The sequence below is a fragment of the Gymnoscopelus microlampas genome (genome assembly GCF_963454915.1).
Source record: "Gymnoscopelus microlampas genome assembly, chromosome: 22".
Taxonomy (NCBI): domain Eukaryota; kingdom Metazoa; phylum Chordata; class Actinopteri; order Myctophiformes; family Myctophidae; genus Gymnoscopelus; species Gymnoscopelus microlampas.
The window spans coordinates 13,106,935-13,130,592 of record NC_139959.1 but is presented as its reverse complement, the minus strand read 5'-3'; the positions used below and the strand labels follow the sequence as shown (position 1 = coordinate 13,130,592).

Genomic DNA, 23,658 nt, shown 5'->3' with positions numbered 1-23,658 from the left:
TTAATACCTGACATTTTAATTTAATACCGCATCTGATCAAACTATACAATAAAACTGGTCACAGTACAAGAAAGAGGCAAAAAAAAAAGAAGAAATAGCCGATCTGCCATTTTCTAAATGTAATGTCTCAACTGAGTCAACTCCTACAATTCCAAGTGCCTATCAGGGTGGGGGGGTCACCATTTCAAATATGATTATTTTGGGGGGTCCGCAGTTCAAATACGATTATTTTGGGGGGGTCACAGCCTGAAAAGGTTGAGAAACACTGCTCTAAATACAGATGTGTATGTGTAAATCAGTGTTTCTCAAACATGTTCATCTCAACCTCTACATGATTTGTGTTGTAAAAAAAGTTTAAACAATATAAACGAAATGTCAAAGGTTTTTGAAAATAGCCACGTATACAGGGCTGGCTACACTGATTTTGATGCTATATTAACACATTTTGCTGGGGACCACCCTGGAACCCCTGGGGATCCCAACTTTGAGAACCATTTGTGTAGGAGATGAATAAAAATGTTCTGAGGGAACTGGTATGACGACGGTCTCACAAAGAGCAGCAGAGGTGTTCATAGGAAAGTGGTAGAGTTTAACCCATCGGGAAAGAGTGAGTAGTTTTATCATTAAAGTTTAATTATAGTTCTATTTGTGGAAGAAGAGGGGAAAGCTTTTGACTGTGTTTGTTGTACAAGATGTGTGGGTAGTGCCTGAGTGACAGACATACTGTTTTCATATTCATGTAGAAATAGAAACATACACTGTGGACTATGCTATACAAAGTTTTTTATCTAGAGCTACCTGATCCCCCGTCAAATGAAAATATATAAATATGTATAATTTTGGTTCATTGCAAAAAATAAACAAACATTTATTGTAGATGTTAAATTTGCGATGTCATTTGTGATGAAAAAAATAAATAAATGTGGACCTTTTTTTTTTACATGTCTAACTCTTAAGTGTACATGGATTGCAAGTCTATTTATAACGGAACTTTGAATAGACCCTTTGCAGGGTGATTATCTCAAATAATTGCGATTAGGTGGTTATGGAATAATTGTGACAGGCCTACGTATAGTGTGCATGCACTTGCACTGGCGCAGACATACACACAGTAAAATAGCAATGTCAATGCTTCCACTTTTATTGTCAGGATACTTGCTTCATGTAAAATATTTCAATACAATACAGTACAATGCAGGTCCCACCTGTTGTCCTCCACGCTATTGGTTGGTTCTGTCACGAAGTTCTAAGGCTTAGCCCACAGCATAAAACAGCTGATCTGTCAGCCAATGGAAGCTGCTCTGCAACTCTTGCCATGAAAACAAAACCATTAAAACGGATTAAATTATAAACTACTAAAATCTTTTTTTCTCCTGTATTTCTTTCTTTTTCTATCGTCCTTTCTGAAGAAAACCCTCAACATCACTGTTGCGGGGGCTCCGCATCCTCCCAGCATGCTTCACAGCAGCTCAGTTCGGTCCACAGCTGAGGCCCTTGCAACGAACACGCACACACACACGCACGCACACGCACACACACACACACACACACACACACACACACACACACACACACACACACACACACACACACACACACACACACACACAGACAGACAGACAAACGGACAGGAGGACAGACGGACAGGGACTCTCCGTCAATGCTGGCAGTCACATAGCAGCTTTTTTTTGTCTCATCCAAGCTTGAAGGGGAGGGGACGGGGGGTGGGGGTCTGGAGGCGGAGTGGTGGATGATGGCATGGTGACAGAAGGAACAGATCGACAAGGGTTTCCTCCGATAATCATCCGTTTCTTGTGTTTTGCTCGTTTTGGCATGGCCGAGTCACAGAAACCATCCGGGTTCTCTTCTTTATGCTCACAAACTCACGGCAACGATGAAGGTGGTGACGGTATCCGTTCTCCTCAGTCTCCCGCCTCGCTCTCCACCAGTGAAGGTTTTGCTGTTTACCAGTGCTTCTATGCTGGGAGGGGGGGTGGGGGGGGGGGTTATAAGTTTGTGGGTTGTTGTTGTTGTTTTGACCTAGTAGACTGTTGCGGGGAAGATGGTATGGTGGTGGTGTTGGTGGGGGAACAGGGGGAGGGCTGTTGCCATGGACATCCCCACATCCCTCAGTACATTCTCCCAGGCGGGCACAGTGAGGGTGAAAGGGTAGTGTGTGTCAAGGGAGGGGTCAGTAGCGGTGGGTCTGGTGGGAGTACTGCGGTGGCTGCTGGGAGGTAGAGGAGTATCCCATGCTGCTTTGGGGCAGTGATGTGCTTGGTCCCGGGTTCTGGTAGGCAGCATGTGGATTGGAGCGCTGTGTGAGGGGAGCGGGGAGATAGATGAAGAAGCTATTCCTGACGTACCTGGTGACATTAGCCACAGGTATATTGCATACATGTTTTTTTAACAGAGATCAGTCAGTTGGGATTTTCACATTTGACCTTCCTGCCGCAGGGTGACTCAATCCGTGTCACTCGCAAGTTAAGCCCTGTTACTTTCACACAGAATTTTCCAACACCAGAAAACACTGTGTGTGTGTGTGTGTGTGTGTGTGTGTGTGTGTGTGTGTGTGTGTGTGTGTGTGTGTGTGTGTGTGTGTGTGCTCAAGAGATTTTTTTTGTTTAAAGGTTAAATATGAGATTTGGGATTAGAATTAGGAAAATATTCAGGTTGGGTTTAGGGTTAGGATTAGACAGCTAGAGTTCGGGTTAGAGTTTACCCAATGTTAGTTGTGCAGCGATGTCACAACGGGAAAATAGCAGATCTACAAGCTTAGAGCGTGCAGCAAAATCGTCAAATGTTCTTCTATTTTCAGGGCTAAAATGTTTATGTCCTCCTCACAAGTACAGAAATAGATATGTGTGTGTTTCTATGGGAATCATACCTGGTAGTCTGAGGTCATAATGAGGCCACCTGAGGTAGTGGTGGGTGGGACCACTCGCACTTTCTTCAGAGGCGGGCCCTGGGCGTGACTGTTGTCAGGGTTACCGGTATGCCCCGCCCCATTGGTGTGGTTGTTCGCCTGTTGCTGCTGCTGGTTTTTCTACAAGCAACCGGAAGAAGCCTTCATCAACTGTACACAACTCAATACAGAAATAACACCAGGTTGCTATGTAATATTTGTGATATTGCTGCATTAGTAAGTAAATAGGTACGTACATTTCTAACTTTCTCTGCCTTATCTTCTGGCTCCTCTTCTGTAAGGAATTCTCTCTTTGGGTAGGGGATCTGGCAGCCAGCAAAAACACTGTGGACAAAGAGGATTGTCAACTTCAATCATTTATTCCCATGACTTTGAGCTAATTAAGCCTTGAGCACGGATCAACATGCTAGAGCACCATGGGGTCATGTGCATCAAGCTAAGCAGGAGCATAAGGTGGTCTGGCCGGTGTGTACTCGAATTACTATACTTGTGAGAGACAAATGTCACCACAAGTATAGTAGAATTTGAGAAACCATCATTGTGAGGACGATTTTCCTGGTCCTTATTTGGTTGTCAATGGTTGTTTTATGGTTAAAAAAAGATTTGGGGGGTTAGGATTACTATTAGGAAGATTCCGGTTGGGATAAGCGTTAGGATTAGACATTTAGATCTCAGGTGGGTTGCGTTCGAGTTTTCCCTTGTATTTTATACTTTGTTGTGCAGCTATGTCATGCAACGAAAAATGTCCGACTTACACTAACCCTATCTGCTATTTTCAATGCCGTCCTAAAATGTTGATGTCCTGTCAAGTATAGAAACACAAATGTGTGTGTGTGCGATGCACTTACTCAGAGGTGGGCAGGGGTTCCTCCAGGAAGTAAGGGTCCTGCATGGCCTGCTCAGATGTGATCCTACGGATGGGGTCCATCGTCAGCAGCTTCTGAAGCTTTGAAAATGTTCAAACAACGTTAGACAGCAACACACACCATGGCTAGAAGAAACCATAAAATACAAACCAGGGAACTGTAGGCTTTGACCTTTTCCGACGTGTCAGAGGGAAAGCAACTACAGCTAAAATTTGATTTACGACACGCAATTTCACCAGCCATCGTAACTGCATGAAGGGAGTTTTCATGTCATGGCTCTATTGCTGAGGCGATGACGAGTCCGAATGCTCACCAAGTGGAATGCTTTGCTGTCGGGTTTGACTTTGTGTTTTTCCATGTACTTTATAAGGCTGCAGTTTGTGTATCTGTAACAGAAGAGAGGAGCACACATTTAGTTAGTTACGCTCATCATACGTCTACAGGTTTTTCTGTTGAAAATATTTTTTTTAAACGAGGACAGCACAAAAGCACAGTCAAGACTCACGTGTTCCTTCTGAAGTCTTTCATCAGGGTGGAGTGCTCTGGCATCTTCTTGATGTCCTCCCAGTCTTTATCTGTCAGAATCAAGGAAGGACAGGATTAACCCTTTGTTGTACAACCACATTGCCTGCCTAAAATTTAATGACTTAATGACAGGTTTTCATTCCTTTTGAATACAAAATGTGGCATGATTTTGCAAATGTCTCCTAATCACAACTACAACCATGTCACACTTAACCACTTAAACCCTATACTTAGTTAACCGTATTCCCATAGGCCCTATATTTTGTTGACCGTACTCCCATGGGCTACACTAAATATGTTTGCTGAAAAGAGCAGATCTACAAGCTCACAATGCGGCACGTTGTGGGCTTGTAGATCGGCTATTCCCCCTTAGAATATAGATGCTAGGGTTTGAGTGGATAACTTGGTAATCATGTATCTAAAGTGTTGCCATAATATAAAGCAGATGTACATGAATTTACAAATAATAATCACTTTTACTTTCCAGTAAAATAAATGGACAGAAATATACAGTATATCTAGCATTTTTTAAGCATATTTTGACCCCGCAGGTACGGTAGCATTGGAATCTCACCGGCAGGGAAGCCCATGACGTTGAAGATACGGTCCAGTTGGTCGTGATGATACGGGTTACTGGTTTTGATGTCCTCCTGGCGACAGTGGAATATGGGCTCAGACGTCAACAGCTCTGCAAAGATGCAGCCAATGGCCCAGATGTCTGTGAGAAGCAGATGTAACCTTAAAACTTACACATTAATTCCAACACAAACTAATGCATAGACACGCATTCATTTCCACAGTTCGCACCGATAGCTTTAGTGTAGTGCCGGGCCCCTAGCAGCAGCTCAGGTGCTCTGTACCAGAAGGTGACCACCACAGGGTCCAGATCGGCTAAAGGCTTCAGTGGTGAATTGAAGAGACGTGCAAAGCCCATGTCCGCTGTAGTGCAAAGAAAAATGTAATGTTAATTAATTGTTCGATTTTTGAATGACGTATGATTCATGAACATGAGTCAAACACGTTTTTTTACGCTTACCAATCTTTACCCTCCCCCTTTCTGGCCCCTCTCCCATTACCAGGATGTTGGCTGGTTTCTGTGGGAGAGATAAATACAGTCATAAAACATGCTTACATGATCCCTACCACATAACTACTGACAAGAACAAAAGTGAGTTTGCTGCAGCATTGAACTATACCTGTACTATTGTATGAGTGATGTGGCATCTAATGAAGTAATAATAAAAACCTATGCAAAAACCCCACAGTAGTGCCCTCTAGTGGACCATATCTGTCAGTACATCCTACAAGCAGCAAGGTCTTTCATTTTAATTTCATTATTAGTTTAAATTGTATGAATGATTGAAACCATTAAAATAATTTCAAAACATGAGAAACAATTTCATGACTCAGATCAGTCAAGGCTATGGTAATGATATGTTCATATCAAAACTATTTCCACAATTAATGTGAAGGTTCCTGACAATAAATAGTACAATAGTACAATAGCATGACAAATGGAAAAAAAACATTAACAGTATTTTTTCAAATTGTAGTCCAACCACAATATCACAGTCACAAACAAAAAAAGCACATTGTAATTTCAACTACATCCATTTACAGTCTTCCCTGATAAATGATAACCCTCCCACTTAAATGAGTCTCCCCTTCTCCATCTCAAACCCTCTCCTCTCCCCCTTCATCCTCTTACAAGGTCTCGGTGGAGGACCCAGTTGGCGTGGAGGTAATGGATGCCATCCAGGATCTGGTATAGCAAGGACTTCACCATTCCTCTTGGCAACTGCAACGGTTTCTTATTGGCCTTTGATGCTCTGTGGAACTTAATAATGTGCTATGGAAGGAAGACAATATTCATGTTGTGTTATCAGCGTAATACTATATAATATTTCATTTTGTTTCTTTTATGGCTTCTTGTAGGCAGTGAACATCACATTCATGTTCAAGGCAATTATGAGTAAAATGGTGCTTCTGGTGAGTGTTTGCGCTTCTGTGAGGCCTAGGTAAGTGAACAACAATTCAATTCTGCATCTCGGCAATGAGAAATTCAAATGTTACGTCATAGAGTGTTGTTGTTGGTTGTTGTTCTGGATGCTTATCATTCACATGAACATGATTGCATGTATTCTGTGTATTAGTCTGTTACATTTGATTTATTATGTTTATTCTTTTGTCCCCATGCTAGTACATGGTGTCACACTGGAGGCCTGCGAAGGTGTCTGTCCAATAATGCCTGTGAGATGATTTGGTGAAGAAGGAAATTATTCACAACCGTGTTAGCCTATGCATCTGTACTCTCACTGCAGTCTTGCTGCATGTAGCTTTGTTGTGGGTACTTAAGAAAATAATAGACGGTAATTAACACCACTACACTCAACCCCCCAGTCTGTTACTTCCAGAAAAAGCGATAATGTGTTGGTCCCAGAGCGATGCAGTTCCCTTCTCCTCTTTGAAGTCTGCGTGTCGCTCATCGTGAGAATAATTACAACTGAACATAGGCCGGTGGCCTAAAACTAATAAATGATCACAGCAGCTGAAAAGTGGCCTATCACAGAGGTGAAACAGATTAGTTTGGTGCTCTCCCGTAAGTACTGGTGTTCTGTTTGTTTTTGTTTTTTTTAATTTAGAGTAGCCAATTATTTTTTGCCCCTTTTTCTCCCCAATTTAGTCGTTATGCCAATTAATTCCTCCCCACACACATTTCTGTGTTGTCACTGCTGTGGTATCCTACTGACTCACCTGCCAGTGAGGAGCCCCCACCAGGAGGACGTAGAGCCTTCGTCCTACTCCTCCCGCCCAACACTCTGACAGGTGCCGCCCCAGCCCGTAGGAGTACGCACAATGACCGATATCACAGTCCCCGCCCGGCTTCCCTCCCCCGAACACGGACCAATTGTGTTCGTGTAGACGCTCAACAAAGCGGGATGCACCACGGTGGATTTGAACTGGTGTTCTGTTTGTTTTAACTACGCCCCCGACATCTACATTTGTGTCGGCTAATGTTCGATTTCAAATGGCGGAGCAACAAAAACATCCAAATAGCATCACGTTTCATTCTCTCATCACATTGTTCTTGTAACCTATGACTGTGAAGTTAATACCGATCATACAAATAATGCTAGCTAGGCAATCTTTTTTACAGAAAATAAATCAAATTCTGCCTTAAAATGTCCTCCCCTTAGCATCACCCTTGCAGCCTGCGTAAAGTTGGTCTCAATAAATAAATACATAATACATTTATATAAATGATAACAGGGTGAAGGGCCCATCTTCTAAGAAGAATTAGTTAAATATAAAAAATAATAAAATAAATGAGTGTATAATATTTGTATTAGATGGACATGTGTTTGTCTTCGTTCTATTGCAGTTTGGTCTATAAATCAAGTTCAAATCAGAAAAAATAAATTACGCAGACGCAAATCTTAAGGATCAGCATCTAATCGCCTTCCATCCTTGTGTACTCAGGCTGAAGAGGTATCACATAAAATATATCATATTTACAGTACATCAGCTCATATAACTACTGTTATATTATGCAAACAATTATATAGCAATACATTTTGCAGTATTTGAGGTGTGTGTGGGGGGGTGGGTGCATCTTACCCAGAGATCATGCTCAGCATAGTCAAATAGCAGCCAAACCTTACGGTCTGCATGTGACAGGAACACTTTCTGCAGTGAGATGACATTGGGGTGCTTCAGCTCCCGCAGTAGCTGCAATATACAAACACTGTCAGGTGAAGCTGTGAACTAAATATATGGGATTATCCTTCTGCTTGTTAAACACACGCCATTAAGAGCAAATTAACTAAAATATTAAATATTGTAAATGTGTTTTTTTTTATACCATACAACTTATTTTTCTTGATTTTGGCGTTACATAAATGACTCAAGTATAATTAAGAGCTAATTAAATGCCTGAGGCTTATTAAAAGGTAGGGTAAGTGATATTTTTGGTATGTTTTGTTAAGAGCTGAAAGCTCTATATTATCATTGCTATAGAGTGTTTGTTCAGTTACAGGGGTCTCCCCGTCATTTTCAGCCAATCAGGAGAGAGTAACCATTATCAGCTTAAATTTTGTCTGCTCATTTCATTGTCTGTCATCACTTCCAATTTCACTTGTTCATTCTGTATCCTGCGTCTGCGAGTTCTCTGTCCCGATTAGATACAATTGGTATCCCGACCTGAAAATGTGTTCTCTGTTTACCAAAGAGCTGGAGAGACAAAGAACGACTCCTGTTACTGAAAAAACACTTTATAACTTATAGATTCTGATAATAGTTATTGCTATAGAGTCTATAGCAATGAGTATTATCAGAATATAGAAAATATAACTTACCCTACCTTTAACAAAATGAAAAGAAAAAAAAAGACAGAACAAAAAGTACACTTACTGCAATCTCTCTGCAGGCTGACATAGAGATACCAGTGCCTTCTATCTGCTTGAGGGCGTAGTCCTTATCATCCTTCCTACAGCCAGAGAGAGCGAGGGAGAGAGAGAGAGAGAGGGAGATGGAGTAACATCAACACCAGACCAGACTGCATGTCCCCCGAGAGCAGTCTACCCAGGAACATAAAGCGGAGGGAGGGGAGGGGGCACTTGGCAGCTGGCACAGAGGCTGCGAGGAGGCCGAGTTGCATTACCTCCAGATTTGTGTAATCAAGCTCACCTCAGAGGCTCAAAACAATAGAAGAGAGAGGAAGCAGACCTTGTCTGGCAGCTGGGCATGGGACAAACAGAGCACTGGGACTGGCCTTCACTTGCATGAACCAGTTACCACTCCTCCTGGCCTTAATCATCTCATAAGCCCACGCTTTGTGTCTCCTCTGGCCGTGTCCGACTTCTGCACAACAAATTAGCTCAGAGAGACTCGTAAACAGTCTCCTACAACTGAACAAAAACATCTTTGAACACTTTAGGGCTCTTTAGTGCGGTTCCGGCCGCCAGCATGTCCAGGCAACACTAATGGGCTCGGTATGGTCCTGTCTGCTCCAGCTGCCCTGGGCTCCCTCCGGCTTGGGTCCAATCCAAATTTGGATGGTAACTGGGCTGGGGATTCGCCTTAGATCGCATATAAACAATAGATGGGAAATTAACAAATTGTTTGGATAGGTAGTGGACGTGGTGGGTTATTGTAAGGAAAGGGATACCAAAGGCCCAAAGAAAGCGTATTAACACATTCATTGTATACTAAATATTATTTGTGCTTCCAGTGAGAGCATTATCCTAACCTTAATTACAAAAAGAAAATGATAGCCAATTTAACCAATCTTGAGTCTCATCCACTGGATTCTTCCGCAATGGGCATCCATAAACATAATTATGATAACACCTTATAATTAAAGTGAGGGAAAAACACACGTACTTGTTATACTGTAGGTACTTGCCTTTGAAGGGGTTAAGTACCACAGAAAGCCAGAGATTGACAAACAAGTCCTAATTCACACTCTTTGAATTGAAAATAAACATACTACTACTACTACTACTACAAATTACTATTTTACCAAACACAAACATACCTCAGAAATGGGGGAAAGATTTGCAGTTCCATTGGGATGAGCATCGTAGTAGCTAACGAACAGCTATGCTTGTGTGAAATATATGCCAAAAATCACCCTGACAACCTAATGCTGCAGGCATTAGTAGCACTGGATTGACACATCGATGCTTTTTCACAAGACAAGACAAGACCCTTCATCGGAGCCACTACTGCAGTTAATAGACTATTAGGACATGATAGAACCTTTCTAAAGCGTACATGCTGTTATTATAAAGCGGTATTGTCTGCCTTTATCATTTCCCACACTCATTTCACAAGCCTCTGTCAAGCCTCCTCTGCATGCCAACTGCATTCACATCCAGCCCCGAGGAGAACTAGATAATAAAACCACTGGAGTGGTTCTAAACCTGTGGGCCGGGACTCCCACATAATTTTGGGGGGGTCCCCAGATGACAGTGAAGTGACAATTTAAGTACTTAAAAAAAAGACCATTACTGCATCAAAAGTAATCAGCAAACCATACTACAAAAACTGGCCAAACATTTGGCCAAATTGTCAAATAATATAAGAAAGAGGCAAAAAAAAAGTGAAAATAGCCGATCTACAAGCTCACACAGCCTCGCGTTGCTAGTGTTGTGGGATTGCAGATCATTATAGAGCTTGTAGATCTGCTATTTTAACCAGCTCCTCGCCGTAGTAGTAGTTGAAGGCCTTGCTGCTGGTTTGCTGCTCATCAACCAACTCACCCATCTTTTCTCTTGGCTTTATAGACATGACCGTAGGTGCCTCTTCCCACTTTACACCCTTCGTACTCGAACAGGTCCTCGACGCGTTCCCGTTCGCCGGTCAGCTTCACTTTAAAGTCATAGTCCATTTTCACTGTTGTTGTTGTTGTTGTGGTGAGATTCCCCCGCCTGTGTGTGTGTGTGTGTGTGTGTATGTGTGTGCGTGTCTATTAAAGCTCCGCTCGGGAGGCAGCTGAGCTGAGCTGGGGCTACTACTTCAACAAGCTCAGTAGTTTAGCTGCTTTGTCGTCCCTGTGCGCTGATCCTGGCTTTAATTCAGCGGACACGTGTGAGTGTTTTGCTTCAAACGGAGGACGCACGGTTTATGGACGATAAGCAAAGGAGTAAAACGACTCTCCACCACGATCGGGATGATTCCTTTCTCTTGTTGCTGCGTTTCTCTCTCAGCCGGTATCTCACTAGAGATGCACTCTACTCTCTCGGTAACGGCCGTATTCGCGCGCGGCACTGTCGCAAAAATGTCGTGCGATTTGCTCGCTGCAGAGAAAGGGCCTGGCTGGAAAGAGCTGGCAAAATTGGAATAAACACACGTGGAATAGGGATTGCTTTTAAAATGAAAAGACCAGTCAATCGAATCGATGTCCAAGTTTATTAAAAGTAGGATAATTAGGAGAGAAAGAGAAAACGTAACAAATGCCATGAACCAAACGACACGTATGTGACTCAACAAGAATCAAGACTCACACAAAAATATTCATCAAACATTAATTACGGTCAGGGTACTTTACTTTAGTGCCCTGACCAATTACAATTAGCAATTTAGCAGACGCCCTTATATGGGACCAGAGCTAATTATAAAGTGCAAGATGGGGGTAAACGCCTCGAACCGCGTAGTCAACAAACGACAGGACGTATTCAGCAGCTTTGTAAAGTTTGGCCCCAAGGCCCCAAACTACCACCATAAACAAAACTAACATGGACAGCTTGTTAAATTTTACAACGCTACATTTCGTCCAAAACAGTGAAATTCTTGGTTTTGGACATGACAAACGACCGTGTGATAGTCATCACACCAATGGGGGGGTATATTTTAAAGGCTGAGAACCACTGAAATAAAGCCATCTTAATTCATCCTAATGTTAAGGTAGGAACTCGTGCATCTAATGTTGTTTGAGTCTAGTCGAACGACACAGTGTTGCACCACTGGCAGTGTTGCCATGTTCGCGTATTATGAGCGACTTTGGGCTTGTTTTTCAGGTAAGTTGCTTGTGGTTGCGGTTTTTGGGGCTCGTTTGTAACGTGTATTTTCTTATTTAGGCTTGCTTAGTTCCAAACTTTTTAAACCAGTGGTTCTCAAATATTTTCATAAATGTTTTGTGCCCCCAGGGTAGCATCTGTGTTGTTTGTTAGAATGTTTCAAACATATTCCAAATATTCCACATTTTATTGCAAGAGTTTTTGAAAATAGCAGATTACAAGCTCACAACGCGTGGCGAGCTTGCAAATCTGCTATTTTCAAATAGCCGGTGCATTTAAAGTGCTCATGTGGCCTAAACAGCTTATTTTGGGCTTGTTTTCCTAGACCTGGTTGCTTATTTCTCTCACAAAATCTGGCAACACTGGTCCCATCTTGGGTTTGGAGAGAGAGAGAGCAAAGAGAAAAGCAACTCGTCCATATTACAGCTGCTCTGTCAGGTACCAAACGACGCTATAATCACCTTGTCATCTAGTTTGCTTTGGTGTAGCCGTACTAGGATCGAGTGTTTATCTGCCTAAAATGCAAACCGTGTGATACAACCAGTGTGTGTGTGTGTGTGTGTGTGTGTGTGTCCATTTTACTGTTGTCAGACATGGTATTCATTGTGTGGGTTCATTTGTGTTAGGCTAACGTGTAGTTTATTCATCGCACGAGCAGAAATGACGTCTAAAGACCCACGGCAACACGTATTTCGGTGGAACATTTGTCAATATTGTCGTGTAACGAGACGTAATGTAAACGAAGCCCACTGAGCTCGAGCACAACTCGACAAACCAACGTCAGTGTCATTAGCAAAGCTAGCACCGTATGCTAACGCTAGCAGTCAGTCGGAGCAAATGTACGCGTCTTTGAAAGCCCCCCCACGAAACTGAACGCACGTACGGTACATTCAGTTTCGTGGAGGGGCTTTCAAAGACATTTAACAACTGTTGGCATGCTTAAATGGGACATTATTCTTTGTTCTTCCCTTCTTCTTGCCCCCCCTCCCCGTCTGTGTGCTTCGTCTTCCACACGGAGAAGACAAGACCTCCGTTTATTTTGTTATGTCCCTCCCTCTGTCATGCGACGATTGGACGGTCGACGCGTCTGTCATTGTTTCTAGGCCGCTGATTGGTTGTTGTTGCTAGCTAGGATGACAAACGTCATTTTGTTATGGCCTTCTCTGTATGACGATACACTACTATAGCTCGCTAACGTTGTTGTAGCTTGTAGTAGGAGGACTTCGTTGTGTACGAGGGATTGGGGAGGACTTCAGGGTGCCTTGGGCATATAATTTACATGCAACATATTAGTCACAAGTTGCCACGTTAGCAGCAAGACAAGTTAGCAAGACTCGCATGGTTAACAGCAGCAGTGCTCAATAGGATTTTCGTTTTTTTTTGCCATGTGTAGGTTTGGCTTGACCTCTTCTTACAGGTGATTTGTATTTCGTCATACGATAAGCCGATTTACAATCTCACGACGCGTCGCAATGCAACGCATTGTCAGCTTGTAGATCGGCTATTTTCCACACACGATCTACGTCGTCGTACGACAGAGGTACAAAATGGATGGCGTTGCCTGACTTGTCCTCATTGCTAGCTAGAGAACTGTCTCTCCACAGCTGAGACAGAACATGGTGGTGGTGATGCAATTAGAATTATGGGTTTTATTACATGCTTGCTTGTTTAGCCCATGAATGTCATGTGGAGAACCTAAGGTGTGAAGTATGAAAGGGAATATTATAGGCACTATTAATGTGCATTATTGCTTCAAAGACAAATGTACATATGGGTTTTTATTTTGCACTGGTCCAGTTTGTGACCTCGGACTTGACCTCAGATAATGCTAACTGCATTGCCGTAGTGGGTGGGAGGTAACCTTCAGGTGATGTTCCAACCCTGGCTGACAGCTTCACCCTTGTGTCTGGCAGCGGTTTCCATGGTGATGGACCCTCCCGGTGGGAGAGACGAGCGGAGGAGGCAGGCGGAACGTCTTCGGCGGGAGGAGGCGTACTATCACTTCATTAATGAGCTCAGTGAAGAGGAGTATCGCCTGATGAGAGACAGTAATCTGCTGGGCACTCCTGGTAAGGAGGAACAAATTCTGTATTTTATTTGATTATCTAATAGAGACATTAATCTTGCCAATACAAACAACACACAGTAAACGTATACATGTGATAGGAGATTGTTCTGTCATGTTTCTTAACATCGACTACCTTTGCCCTCTAGCTGGAGATCAGGTGAGTGTTGGTAGTTTCATCTGACCCAGCACTTCTATCAGAGCATAATGACATGCTTCTTCACAGGGGAAGTTACTGCAGAGGAGCTCCGCCAGCGCCTCGATGGAGCAAAGGAGCGTGTGTCATCTCAGCCTCGTCCTGAGCCACACCCACTGACTACAGAGTCTGGAGAGCAGGAGGGCAGCAGCGCTGAGGGAGAGGAAAGAGGGGTTGGAGGAAGAAGAAGTGGAACAGGTAAGAAGGGGACATGTACTGGCTAGACTTGTCTTACACACACCACCAGAGAATGGCAGGACGGATAGACGCTGTCTGCAAACTTTTAAAGGACTGTTTCATGAGCGGGAGCGTGCTTTGGATACCATCTCCATAGCACTAGCACACAGATTGACACGTGCAATGTTCGAATCCAGTTTGTGTTATTAGCACCCAGCTTAGCTGAAACAGCGTAAACATCAACTTCTCATGGTTGTGGGTGGCAACGATTTCCCGTTGGATTCTAAAATTCCGTGTTGACAGACACACACAAAACTATGCATATAGCCTGCATAGTTTGGCTGCGCCGCCGGGTATGGACTAGTATATCTGAAATGAGAAATGCATGTACACAGATTAATCGTTTATCAGAATAGTAGACATTTATTTTGGTTGCATTAATTATAATAATGACATCGTAATCTGCATACTTAAAGGTAGGGTTAGTGATATGTTTTGGTAAGTATAAGTATAAGTATAAGTATTAAATAACTATATTCTGATAGTACTCATTGATATAGTGTTTGTTCAGTAACAGGAGTCTCCCTCTCTCCTGCTCTTTAATACAGAAATGTAAACAGAAACGGCATTTTCAGGTCAGGATACCAATGAAAATGTATTTTCTGTTAACAAGGTGGAGAGACGGGTATACCCCTGTTACTGAACATACGCTGTCTCTATAGCAATGATTTTAATCAGAATATAGTTCTTTAACCTTTTTACAAATGTTTTGTTTTAACCAAAGAATATCACTTGCCCTACAATTGAAATATGGTAGGCACATAGGCAGCCCACACAGCTTGTTGGGGTTAGTGAGGCCAGATGACGAAAAGATTGAACTTTCTTTGTAGTACAGTCCTCAGGTGTGGTAATAAATGGAAGTACTAATAACACATATATTACCAAGTATTTATGATGATTTGTCACTTTTATGTTTGTTCACAGCCTTAACAATATATATTTGTTATAGGGGCCACAGAGCAAGGAGCAGAAACATCTAATGGTGATTCATTACTAGAGTGGCTCAACACCTTTCGACGCACTGGCAACGCCACTCGCAGTGGGCAGAGTGGCAACCAGACATGGCGTGCTGTCAGCCGCACCAACCCTAACAGTGGAGAGTTCCGCTTCAGCCTGGAGATCAATATCAACCACGAGCAGCCAGAGCCCGGGGAGCATAATGACACCTCAGACCCTGCAGAGCTGTCGATGCCAGCCTCTAGTATGACTCCAACCTCAATACGCACTGCTTCTTATTTTCCCAACCCCCGTCCTTCAGCCTACACTCAACCAAGGCCAGCCCCTTACCCATCAACTCGTCCCAACCTCAGTAGGAGGGCCCAGACACGCCGCACACGCAGCAGTGCCAATGCCCATCCCTTGAGCCCTCCAGCCCCCTCTACGCCAGAGGTCCCTCCTGCTGCTGCTTTGAGGAGGACTGTAGCCTTGCAGTCTCCTCCACCTGTCTCTGCTCCTCTCACTACTCCTCTCGATCAAACTATGCCCATGCAACATCAGGCAATGAATGCAGCATTAGAACATGGGCGTGATGAGGTGACCGCTTCTCTGGACTGTCCCCGCGTGTCACATCAGTCTGAGCCCCAGACCCTAGCAGCGGAGCATGAATCACGTGGCAGTAGGACTCGATCCAGAGGTCGTATCCGCAGGGCTGGGGGTGGGGCTACACCGTCACTCGGCTACATTGTAGCTCATCGTAGCTCGTCACGGCGAAGCCGACCACAGTTGCAAAGAACAGCTGCACCTAGTGTTGCTCCTACGTCTAGTAGTGGTGTCAGCGAATCTGGCGTCCACGTTGTTGTTGAGCCAGGAACTGGAACTAGCGCTCTTCCCATGGAGACGGGGGAGGTTATGGCAGAGCCTGCCGCTCAAACCGAGCCGACCACCGAGGCAGGTGAACCTGAGGGCGAGTCAACTGTGACTGGAGCAGGAAGCACAGGGGTGCGGCGCCACCCTACTATAATGTTGGACCTGCAAGTGAGAAGGATCCGACCAGGGGAAAACCGTGACCGGGATAGCATTGCCAGTAGAACACGTTCCCGTGCCAGAGTCGCTGAAAACACGGTTACCTTCGAAAGTGACAGCGGAGGATTCAGACGGACCATCTCCCGGTCAGAGCGAGCCGGGATCCGCACTTACGTAAGCACCATCCGGATCCCACTGAGGCGCATCAGTGAAACGGGCCTGGGAGAGCCCAACTCCACTGCCCTGCGCTCCATCTTGCGCCAGATCATGACTGGTTTTGGAGAGCTCAGCACCCTCATGGAGACGGAAGCTGACTCTGAGATGGTCACACCCAACCACCCAGATGCCAGTGGTGGTAATACTACCACTGGTCAGGCCTATCGCCTACATGGAAACGAGAACGCTGCTGGCCACAGAGATTCCAGTGAGATGGATCAGGAGAGGGTGGGACCTATGGGGACTGAGGAAGGTCAGGGAGGTCAGGCTAGAGTAGGAGGGGCAGTGAGTCCCAATGAGGGGCGGGCTACCAGCAGAGACACCAACAACCTGGTAGAGAATGGTACTCTGCCCATCTTGCGGCTGGCACACTTCTTCCTACTGAATGATGATGATGAGGAGGAGCACCCTCGCGGCCTGACCAAAGAGCAGATTGACAATCTGGCCACACGCACTTATGGCCAGGCTAGCCTGGAGGGCGAGGCAGGCCGTGCATGCAGTGTCTGTATCAATGAGTACGCACAGGGCAACAAGCTCCGCCGCCTGCCCTGTTCCCATGAGTTCCACATCCATTGCATTGACCGCTGGCTTTCTGAAAACAACACCTGCCCCATCTGCAGGCAACCGATCCTCGCAGTGCATCAAGACTGACCCTTGGCTTAACCCTTCACCCACAAAACCCACCCACCTTGCTCCCTGCTGGCCGAACGGAGCATGCCCAACCGGGCCGTGCATGTACATAGCGCTGTCATGGTTTAATTAAATACATTGATGAGAATTCATAGCGTTAAAGCTGAAGGTGATGGAACTGAAAGTGGGGAGGAAAGGACCTATAAATGTAGAGAAATTTAAAAAAGTTTATTTTTTTAGCCTTTGTTTTCAGCACTTTTTGTTGTTTTAATTTTCTTTTCTTCTTCCTGTGACTTTCTCTCTGGCCTCCATCACAATGCTCCTGAGTGGTGCATCAAAAGATGGCACTAATGCTTAACCAGCTCCTGTAGCCGCTGCTAACTAGTCTCAGTTTAACTCTTTAATGTCAACTTCACTTTTAGATTGGTTTAATTAGTTCATTGTTGTAAATACTCCACCAACGCTTGTGTTTGAGGGTTTTGAAGCAAGAATCTATTCACTCTTGTCCATTTTAAATGAAAGGAGGAAAACTCGGCCACCATTGCAGTCCATTTTAAAGCTCTGACATCCATGTTTACATTTGTTAGCTCTTCTCTATAGCTTTCTCATATTTACAAACCTGTCAGTCATCAACACTATTCCACGCGAGCAGCACAGAAAAAAGAGCATTTAAGGCAACTGATAATCAATAAGTCAGCGTAGCAATTTAGTCGCAAGCATTTGGTCTGTTGTGAGACAATGGTGTCCATAATAGCAGAATTGCACAATAAGGGGATGAAAGGGTAGTATTGTGTTTGTAATGCTGCTCGTTGTTTATACCATAAGGCTTCATGAGTTCATTGAGTGTCCGTTTTTAGTCCTCTATCTCAAAGTCCTTCAAAAATATGTTCTTGTTGGTATGGAACACTGTTGTAATATGGAGTAAAAAAAATGGCTCACGTCTTCAACTTTGATGCAAACATTGGCAGTTTGACGAGTTTCTTGAGCCCAGACTGTTGTAGCCTTGCCTGCCAACATGCCTCCACCATTGCTGGGAACTTGACCAGGTCTCCCATATAAGGTTTCATTCAGTTCACGTACTGTACAGTTAATGAGCATTCGGCCTGAGGGAGAGAAGGATGACAGAATGACTGCTCTTATTTTTAGTTATATTTGTATGTTATTTCATGAATGTTACAAGCACTGATAATATACCACAGGTGTATTTATGGCTCAGTGGTCCGACACAGTCTGTCACCACCAGGGAAGCATGTGCAACATCATTTTAGGAGACCGTCGCTGTCTGTTTGGAAACCTTGTATGTCCAAAACTGTTACTTTTCAGAAAGATTTAAAAATAACCTGTATGTCGCAATGGATCCAATATAGTTATTATTTAGTCACAAGCTCTTAATATTTTTCATTGGTTCAATATTTATAAAACCCACAGATAAACTTAATTTCTTTTCCTTTTCTTTTTTGTTTTTCAAAAGTAGCAAAACTAACCCATCTACAAACTCAAACACGTTGCGATGCATTGTGATCTTTTTCTCCAATTTTTTTCTTATGTTTGGCTAATAAAGACACACAAATGTAACTCCATATAGAGCGGCTGTTTTTGCTACTTTGAGTGACACTGTAGTATGAAGAAGAAGAAGTAGGGCATTCATCTACGAAGAAACGTAAGTTGAAATATGGACATGCGAGGTTTGTACCCGACAGCAACGAGATGGAAGAGCAGTATACAGGAGCTACCACATCTTTGCAGTTGCCATGTGAGTCTCACAACCAGGAGTGAGAATGTGGCAGAGTGTGAGAGCGTCAAGTGTGTGTGTATATATGGGTTTAGAGTGAGTGTCTCTTTTTTGTGTGTTGAAGGAAATTACTACACAGAATGTTACGTTAAGGTTCTCAAAGCATCCGTTTGTTCAATATCCACCAGAGTTGGAGGGGGTTGTGGTCACTCAATTCAAAAGTGAATATTTATTCTTTTCCTATTTAATAACTCAAAATGAACTTTTGACATGAATATGTATTATGTTATAATGTGATGAGATTAAAAGTTAAGATGGTGTATAAGATGATGTCACTATGTAATGAACATGTTTTTTTTTTCTCTGCTCCTTAACAATGGAATAAAGTGCAGCTTTGTTATGCCTGGGGATCTTGTTTGTAGCATCTGTCTGCACACTTGTCATTTTTTAGTGTGCTTTCACGTGCATCTGTGGCACAAAGGAGGTGTTATTTTATACTGTCTGTGTGTTAACAGAGTAGTTCAACAGCAATTCCTATAACATTCACAATGAGTATCTACACACACAAACAAAACATTTAACTTCAAACAAGTAGGCTACTTGATGTGGCAACTTTGTATAGGAAATTAGGAATAAAACTATTCCTGTTGCAGTGTAGAAATTACATTAAAGAGATATGTAGGCTACACAATGTAGCAACTTAGTATAGGAATAACATAATTCCAGTGAAGTGCAGCCATTAAGTAATGTAAGACATACATTTCTTGCAAAAACTGTATTTGCAACAGCAACCCTAAACATTCAAAATAAGCATGTACAGTGTAAATAGAGCACTAGCATCTACACAGTAATCTTGTAAACTAAGTTCACTTCAAGTAGGCTACAGTGGCACAATACATATTGCACAAGCAAGTGGTAGGCTATTGCTCACAACCTCAAGAGCAGTGGGAGTTTCTTCAAGATGAGAATGTCTGCCCTCATATATGTAGTTTCCTGTGTGTTTTTCCCTCATTGGTGTATGGGTGACTGAGTGGTGCTGATTGAGTACCTGTTGGTGTGTGAGTGGGATGAGTGGGTGTCTGACCGTCTGAATGTGAGTGGTTGGCTACCATTTGGACCTGGTGATTGGCTCCTGACCAGGCTGTGATCAACAATTTTGGACTGCACTGAACAGTCTCTCACTAACCACACTGGTGCAAGGAGCACAGAGGAATTTTGCAGCAGTGGCTTTCATGGTGGGAAACCGTATTTTGTTGTCTCTCCAGTACAGGAATGAGCTGTCTGAATGTGGTTTCATTTGTTCTGCATCCTTCAAGCTGCTCTTTCTGCCATCGTGCCACTGCTGCTTGGCTGTGCTTCCACCTCGTGTTACCAGGCTTTTCCATGGCAGAGAAATGTGGGGCCTCCCCCCCTCAACGACGCTCCATCTTCACCTCTTGGGTCACTGCATCATTGATTCTGTCCAATAGCTGATGCATGTATATGTAGATATCCTGACCTTTTTACCTTCTCTTTGGTTTTAAAGTCCAAACTTACACATTTGGATTTAGAAACATGGGTCCAAAAGAGTGGCAAACTGGCAATACACATTTTTGATTATTCCTTTTGTTCTAACACAAGGAAGGCAGCTAGAAAAGATAATGAGTAAACAAGACATTCATTTACACAACACTGACAATAGTGCTGTCAAACAAGAAGCTATCTATGAAACACAATTGTATACAATATGTAGTGGGGGTTCTGCTTCATATGTCTCAGATAAGGGGTCCTTTGACTGAAAAACGTTGAAGAACCCTGTTTTAAATAATCTGTTATCATAATCTCTGACACAAACATTTAATCTGCATTTACTCCAGAGTCATGTCATGTAATGTCACCAAAAGCACCTGACCGGAGAATGTGACACTGTCCCCCTATTTTCCCATTTCCTTTCTTTATTTCTGTTTAAAAATAAAATGGTTTCAATTTTTGTCTTTCTTCTTTATTGCCTATAAAATATGGAAGTTGTGGTGAAAACAGAAACACAACATGACAACTGTAATTCGCAGATAAATTGCACTAGTTAGTTACTGCTGTGAGAAAACTCTGGTTTTAAGAGCCAGACAGACCTCTAGTGGACAAAATGAGAAAAAAGAAACGAAAGAATTATAAAAGTTCACTCAATGAAAATGTAGCTACTCAAATCTCAAAATCCAAAAAGGAGATATTTACTCGCGACACATAAAAATAGGTCCGCGTCCGGCAATTGGGTCCCGATCCACCGTTTGGGAACCACTGATCTAGAGTGACAGTCCAATGCGCGCCCCCTTAAAGCCGCAGTAGCAGCCAAATGGCACAGACAACGAGGGCGCGCACGCATGTCAGGATTAGTCTCAGCGCGCAGGCGGCGTTCGTCGAAGTGAACAGGCCGAGAGAGTCGACGTAAAAAACAACCACAAACAACCTCTCCGGTTCCCCCGACAATAATGATCCTTCACCAGCGAACGCAGCTCTGTCCTCCCAGGCCCGCGTCCCCCTGCTGCTGTGTCTGCGAGCCATGAGCATGAGCCGGTGTCCATATTCTAGTCTGTCAAAGACCCGTTCACCAACAGGATGTATTTCAACCGGAGAGGGAAGAAGATACACAGCGAGGGTAAGCTTTAATAATCTGGTTTTATTTAGGGGTCAAGTGTACTGTTCACCCCCCAAGTAGCGTCGACGCCCGACGTGACAGCGTCTCGCTGACCCATCTATTAGCCCACTATAATAGTCGATTCATCCCAGTAGTAGCCTAGGCCAGTGGTATTTGAAAATACCAGATCTACAAGCTCTCGATCTGCTATTTTCACAACTTCTTCAACATTTAGTTTTCTAATTTATGTAATATCTTAGTTTAAAAAAAATGTTGTTCCTTATTCATGAACATTTTTGCATTTCTTTGGATCTTTTTTTTTTAAAGTTTTGGAATAAAAATAACGGGATATTTACTCGTGACCCATAAAAATGTGTCTGCGACCCACAAATGGGTCCCGACCCAATGATTGGGAAACAGTGATCTATTAGCCCACTATAGTCGATTCATCCTAGTAGTAGCCTATAGGCTATATTGTTAGGCTACATTGTTTTGCGGAGTCGTATACGATGCGGGGATATTTATTATAAGGCCCTATGTGTGTCCCAGTCACACAGGTGCGCGGTTGCGTTCGGAATGAATAACGGAATTTGGGATGGTCCGGGACTGCGGCACGGGAAGCTCCGCTCGGATCGTCCCAGTATGGGGGCGTGCGGTACAAGCCTGGGTGTTTTGGATGCGAGGGACAACTGCAGGTGCCAAGACACGCACTCTGTTTTTGTTTTTAACCACTATAACCCCATATGATTGAGCGGAGTCCCTCAGGGCTCTATACTAGTGCGTGTATGTTCTGTTATTTTGGGGAAGGCTTACGCCAATCTACAAGCTCACAAGGCATCATTGTGAGCTTGTCGATCTGCTATTGTCTGCAAAAGCATTCCCCACAATATGGATGCTGGGGTTTTAAGTGGTTAAAGTAGCCTTATGAAGGTTAATGTATAAGTGAAGTCGTTCCCATTGGTAATTATTTGGCTCATAGTTTGTGTGTGTGTGTGTGTGTGTGTGTGTGTGTGTGTGTGTGTGTGTGTGTGTGTGTGTGTGTGTGATACACGCACAGACACTCACATTTCATGACCTGCTTACTCTGCTTTGTGATGGGCCTACATTTTGGCAAAATGTAATTTGCCTATAAAACATCACCAAGTCAAACTCATGGGACACCCCATAGGCCCATTACCAACGCCTACCGACGACTTAAAAACCATGTGACTGTTTAGATTGCCCTTTATTCTAAGCTTCACCTGTGGAGGTCATCGTGAGAGAGCCCAGCAATCTGCGGTCACGATTCAAGCAGCGCGCTTTGTTTACGTTATAGGCCTACATGGCATTTGCCTAATAAAGCCTATACTGTATTCATATGTATGCCTTTGTATCCCTAAAACAAGCAGATTTTGGCAGACATACAGTACAATGCGAACTGAGGTGAGGAGGTGTGTATACTAGGCAAAAGGCATGAAAACCTTCCATGATAAGCGTGAATACACTGTTTTTCAGCTGAGGACGATGATTGGGACAGGACTGTAAAAACATAAGGTGTCAGAACAGGAGATATGATGATGTGACAAATGGTGAGCCTGCTGCTGCAGTCAGGCCAGGCCATTGGATTGGATTGTCCTGGAAGAGAGCTGCACGTGCTCAGCTGGTAGTGTTGCTTTTCAATGGGCACATAGGATTCATTGTTGTTGTTGGTGTGTGTGTGTGTGTGTGTGTGTGTGTGTGTGTGTGTGTGTGTGTGTGTGTGTGTGTGTGTGTGTGTGTGTGTGTGTGTGTGTGTGTGTGTGTGTGTGTGTGTGTGTGTGTGTGTGTGTGTGTGTGTGTGTGTGTGTGTGTGTGTGTGTATGCATGTGCGTGCATGCGTGCGTGCGTGCGTGCGTGTGTGTGTGTGTGTGTGTGTGTGTGTGTGTGTGCGTGCGTGTGTGTGTGTGTGTGTGTGTGTGTGTGTGCCTCCAGCTGGTTCCAGAAATAGATAGAAGGACATATAGTTGGGAGATGAGCGCCAACTGGTCGACTTTCTTCAGGCGTTGGAGTTTCTGTAGCCTGACAAGTTAATATATTGCCTCCTGAAAAAAATCCTTTTCATGAATATTCCTTTGTAACTCACTGTAAGCTTGCTGATGCCTATACATTGATGCTCTTAAAGGACCATAATGCTCAATACAGTCATTGTCTATT

At 43.6% G+C, this 23,658-nt stretch overlaps 3 protein-coding genes across 8 annotated transcripts in view; 2 read left to right on the top strand and 1 right to left on the bottom strand.

The window, feature by feature from the left end:
* Nucleotides 1–1,123: 1,123 nt before the first annotated feature.
* Nucleotides 1,124–11,054, bottom strand: cdk8 (cyclin dependent kinase 8). 2 transcript variants are annotated; one of them, XR_014600127.1, is made up of 14 exons: nucleotides 10,581–11,054; nucleotides 8,728–8,803; nucleotides 7,936–8,046; nucleotides 6,026–6,166; nucleotides 5,354–5,411; nucleotides 5,125–5,256; nucleotides 4,892–5,035; nucleotides 4,298–4,367; nucleotides 4,106–4,178; nucleotides 3,775–3,872; nucleotides 3,163–3,250; nucleotides 2,888–3,046; nucleotides 1,546–2,317; nucleotides 1,124–1,493 (listed from the first exon to the last, which is right to left on the bottom strand). XR_014600127.1 is itself a non-coding variant. In XM_084048786.1 (13 exons), the coding sequence occupies exons 1-13, from the start codon at nucleotides 10,706–10,708 to the stop codon at nucleotides 2,192–2,194; spliced, it is 1,404 nt and encodes a 467-aa protein (XP_083904912.1). In that variant the 5' UTR covers nucleotides 10,709–11,054; the 3' UTR covers nucleotides 1,124–2,191. The 2 variants fall into 2 exon arrangements, 1 of the variants encoding a protein (XP_083904912.1); XM_084048786.1 differs by having other exon boundaries at nucleotides 1,124–2,317.
* A 1,151-nt stretch (nucleotides 11,055–12,205) lies between these two features.
* Nucleotides 12,206–19,277, top strand: rnf6 (ring finger protein (C3H2C3 type) 6). 2 transcript variants are annotated; one of them, XM_084049084.1, is made up of 4 exons: nucleotides 12,206–12,275; nucleotides 13,751–13,906; nucleotides 14,129–14,296; nucleotides 15,285–19,277. In XM_084049084.1, exons 2-4 carry the CDS (start codon nucleotides 13,759–13,761, stop codon nucleotides 17,162–17,164), a joined length of 2,196 nt encoding a protein of 731 aa, XP_083905210.1. In that variant the 5' UTR covers nucleotides 12,206–12,275; nucleotides 13,751–13,758; the 3' UTR covers nucleotides 17,165–19,277. The 2 variants fall into 2 exon arrangements, with proteins under 2 accessions (XP_083905210.1, XP_083905211.1); XM_084049085.1 differs by lacking the exon at nucleotides 12,206–12,275 and adding an exon at nucleotides 12,300–13,377.
* Nucleotides 19,278–21,302: 2,025 nt separating this feature from the next.
* Nucleotides 21,303–23,658, top strand: part of atp8a2 (ATPase phospholipid transporting 8A2) — an 84,498-nt gene continuing 82,142 nt past the window's right edge. For all 4 annotated transcript variants that reach the window (XM_084049117.1, XM_084049116.1, XM_084049118.1 and 1 more), the window contains exon 1: nucleotides 21,303–21,507. In XM_084049117.1, the coding sequence (XP_083905243.1) occupies nucleotides 21,468–21,507 (40 nt within the window). In that variant the 5' untranslated portion in view covers nucleotides 21,303–21,467. The remainder of the gene's footprint in view (nucleotides 21,508–23,658) is intronic.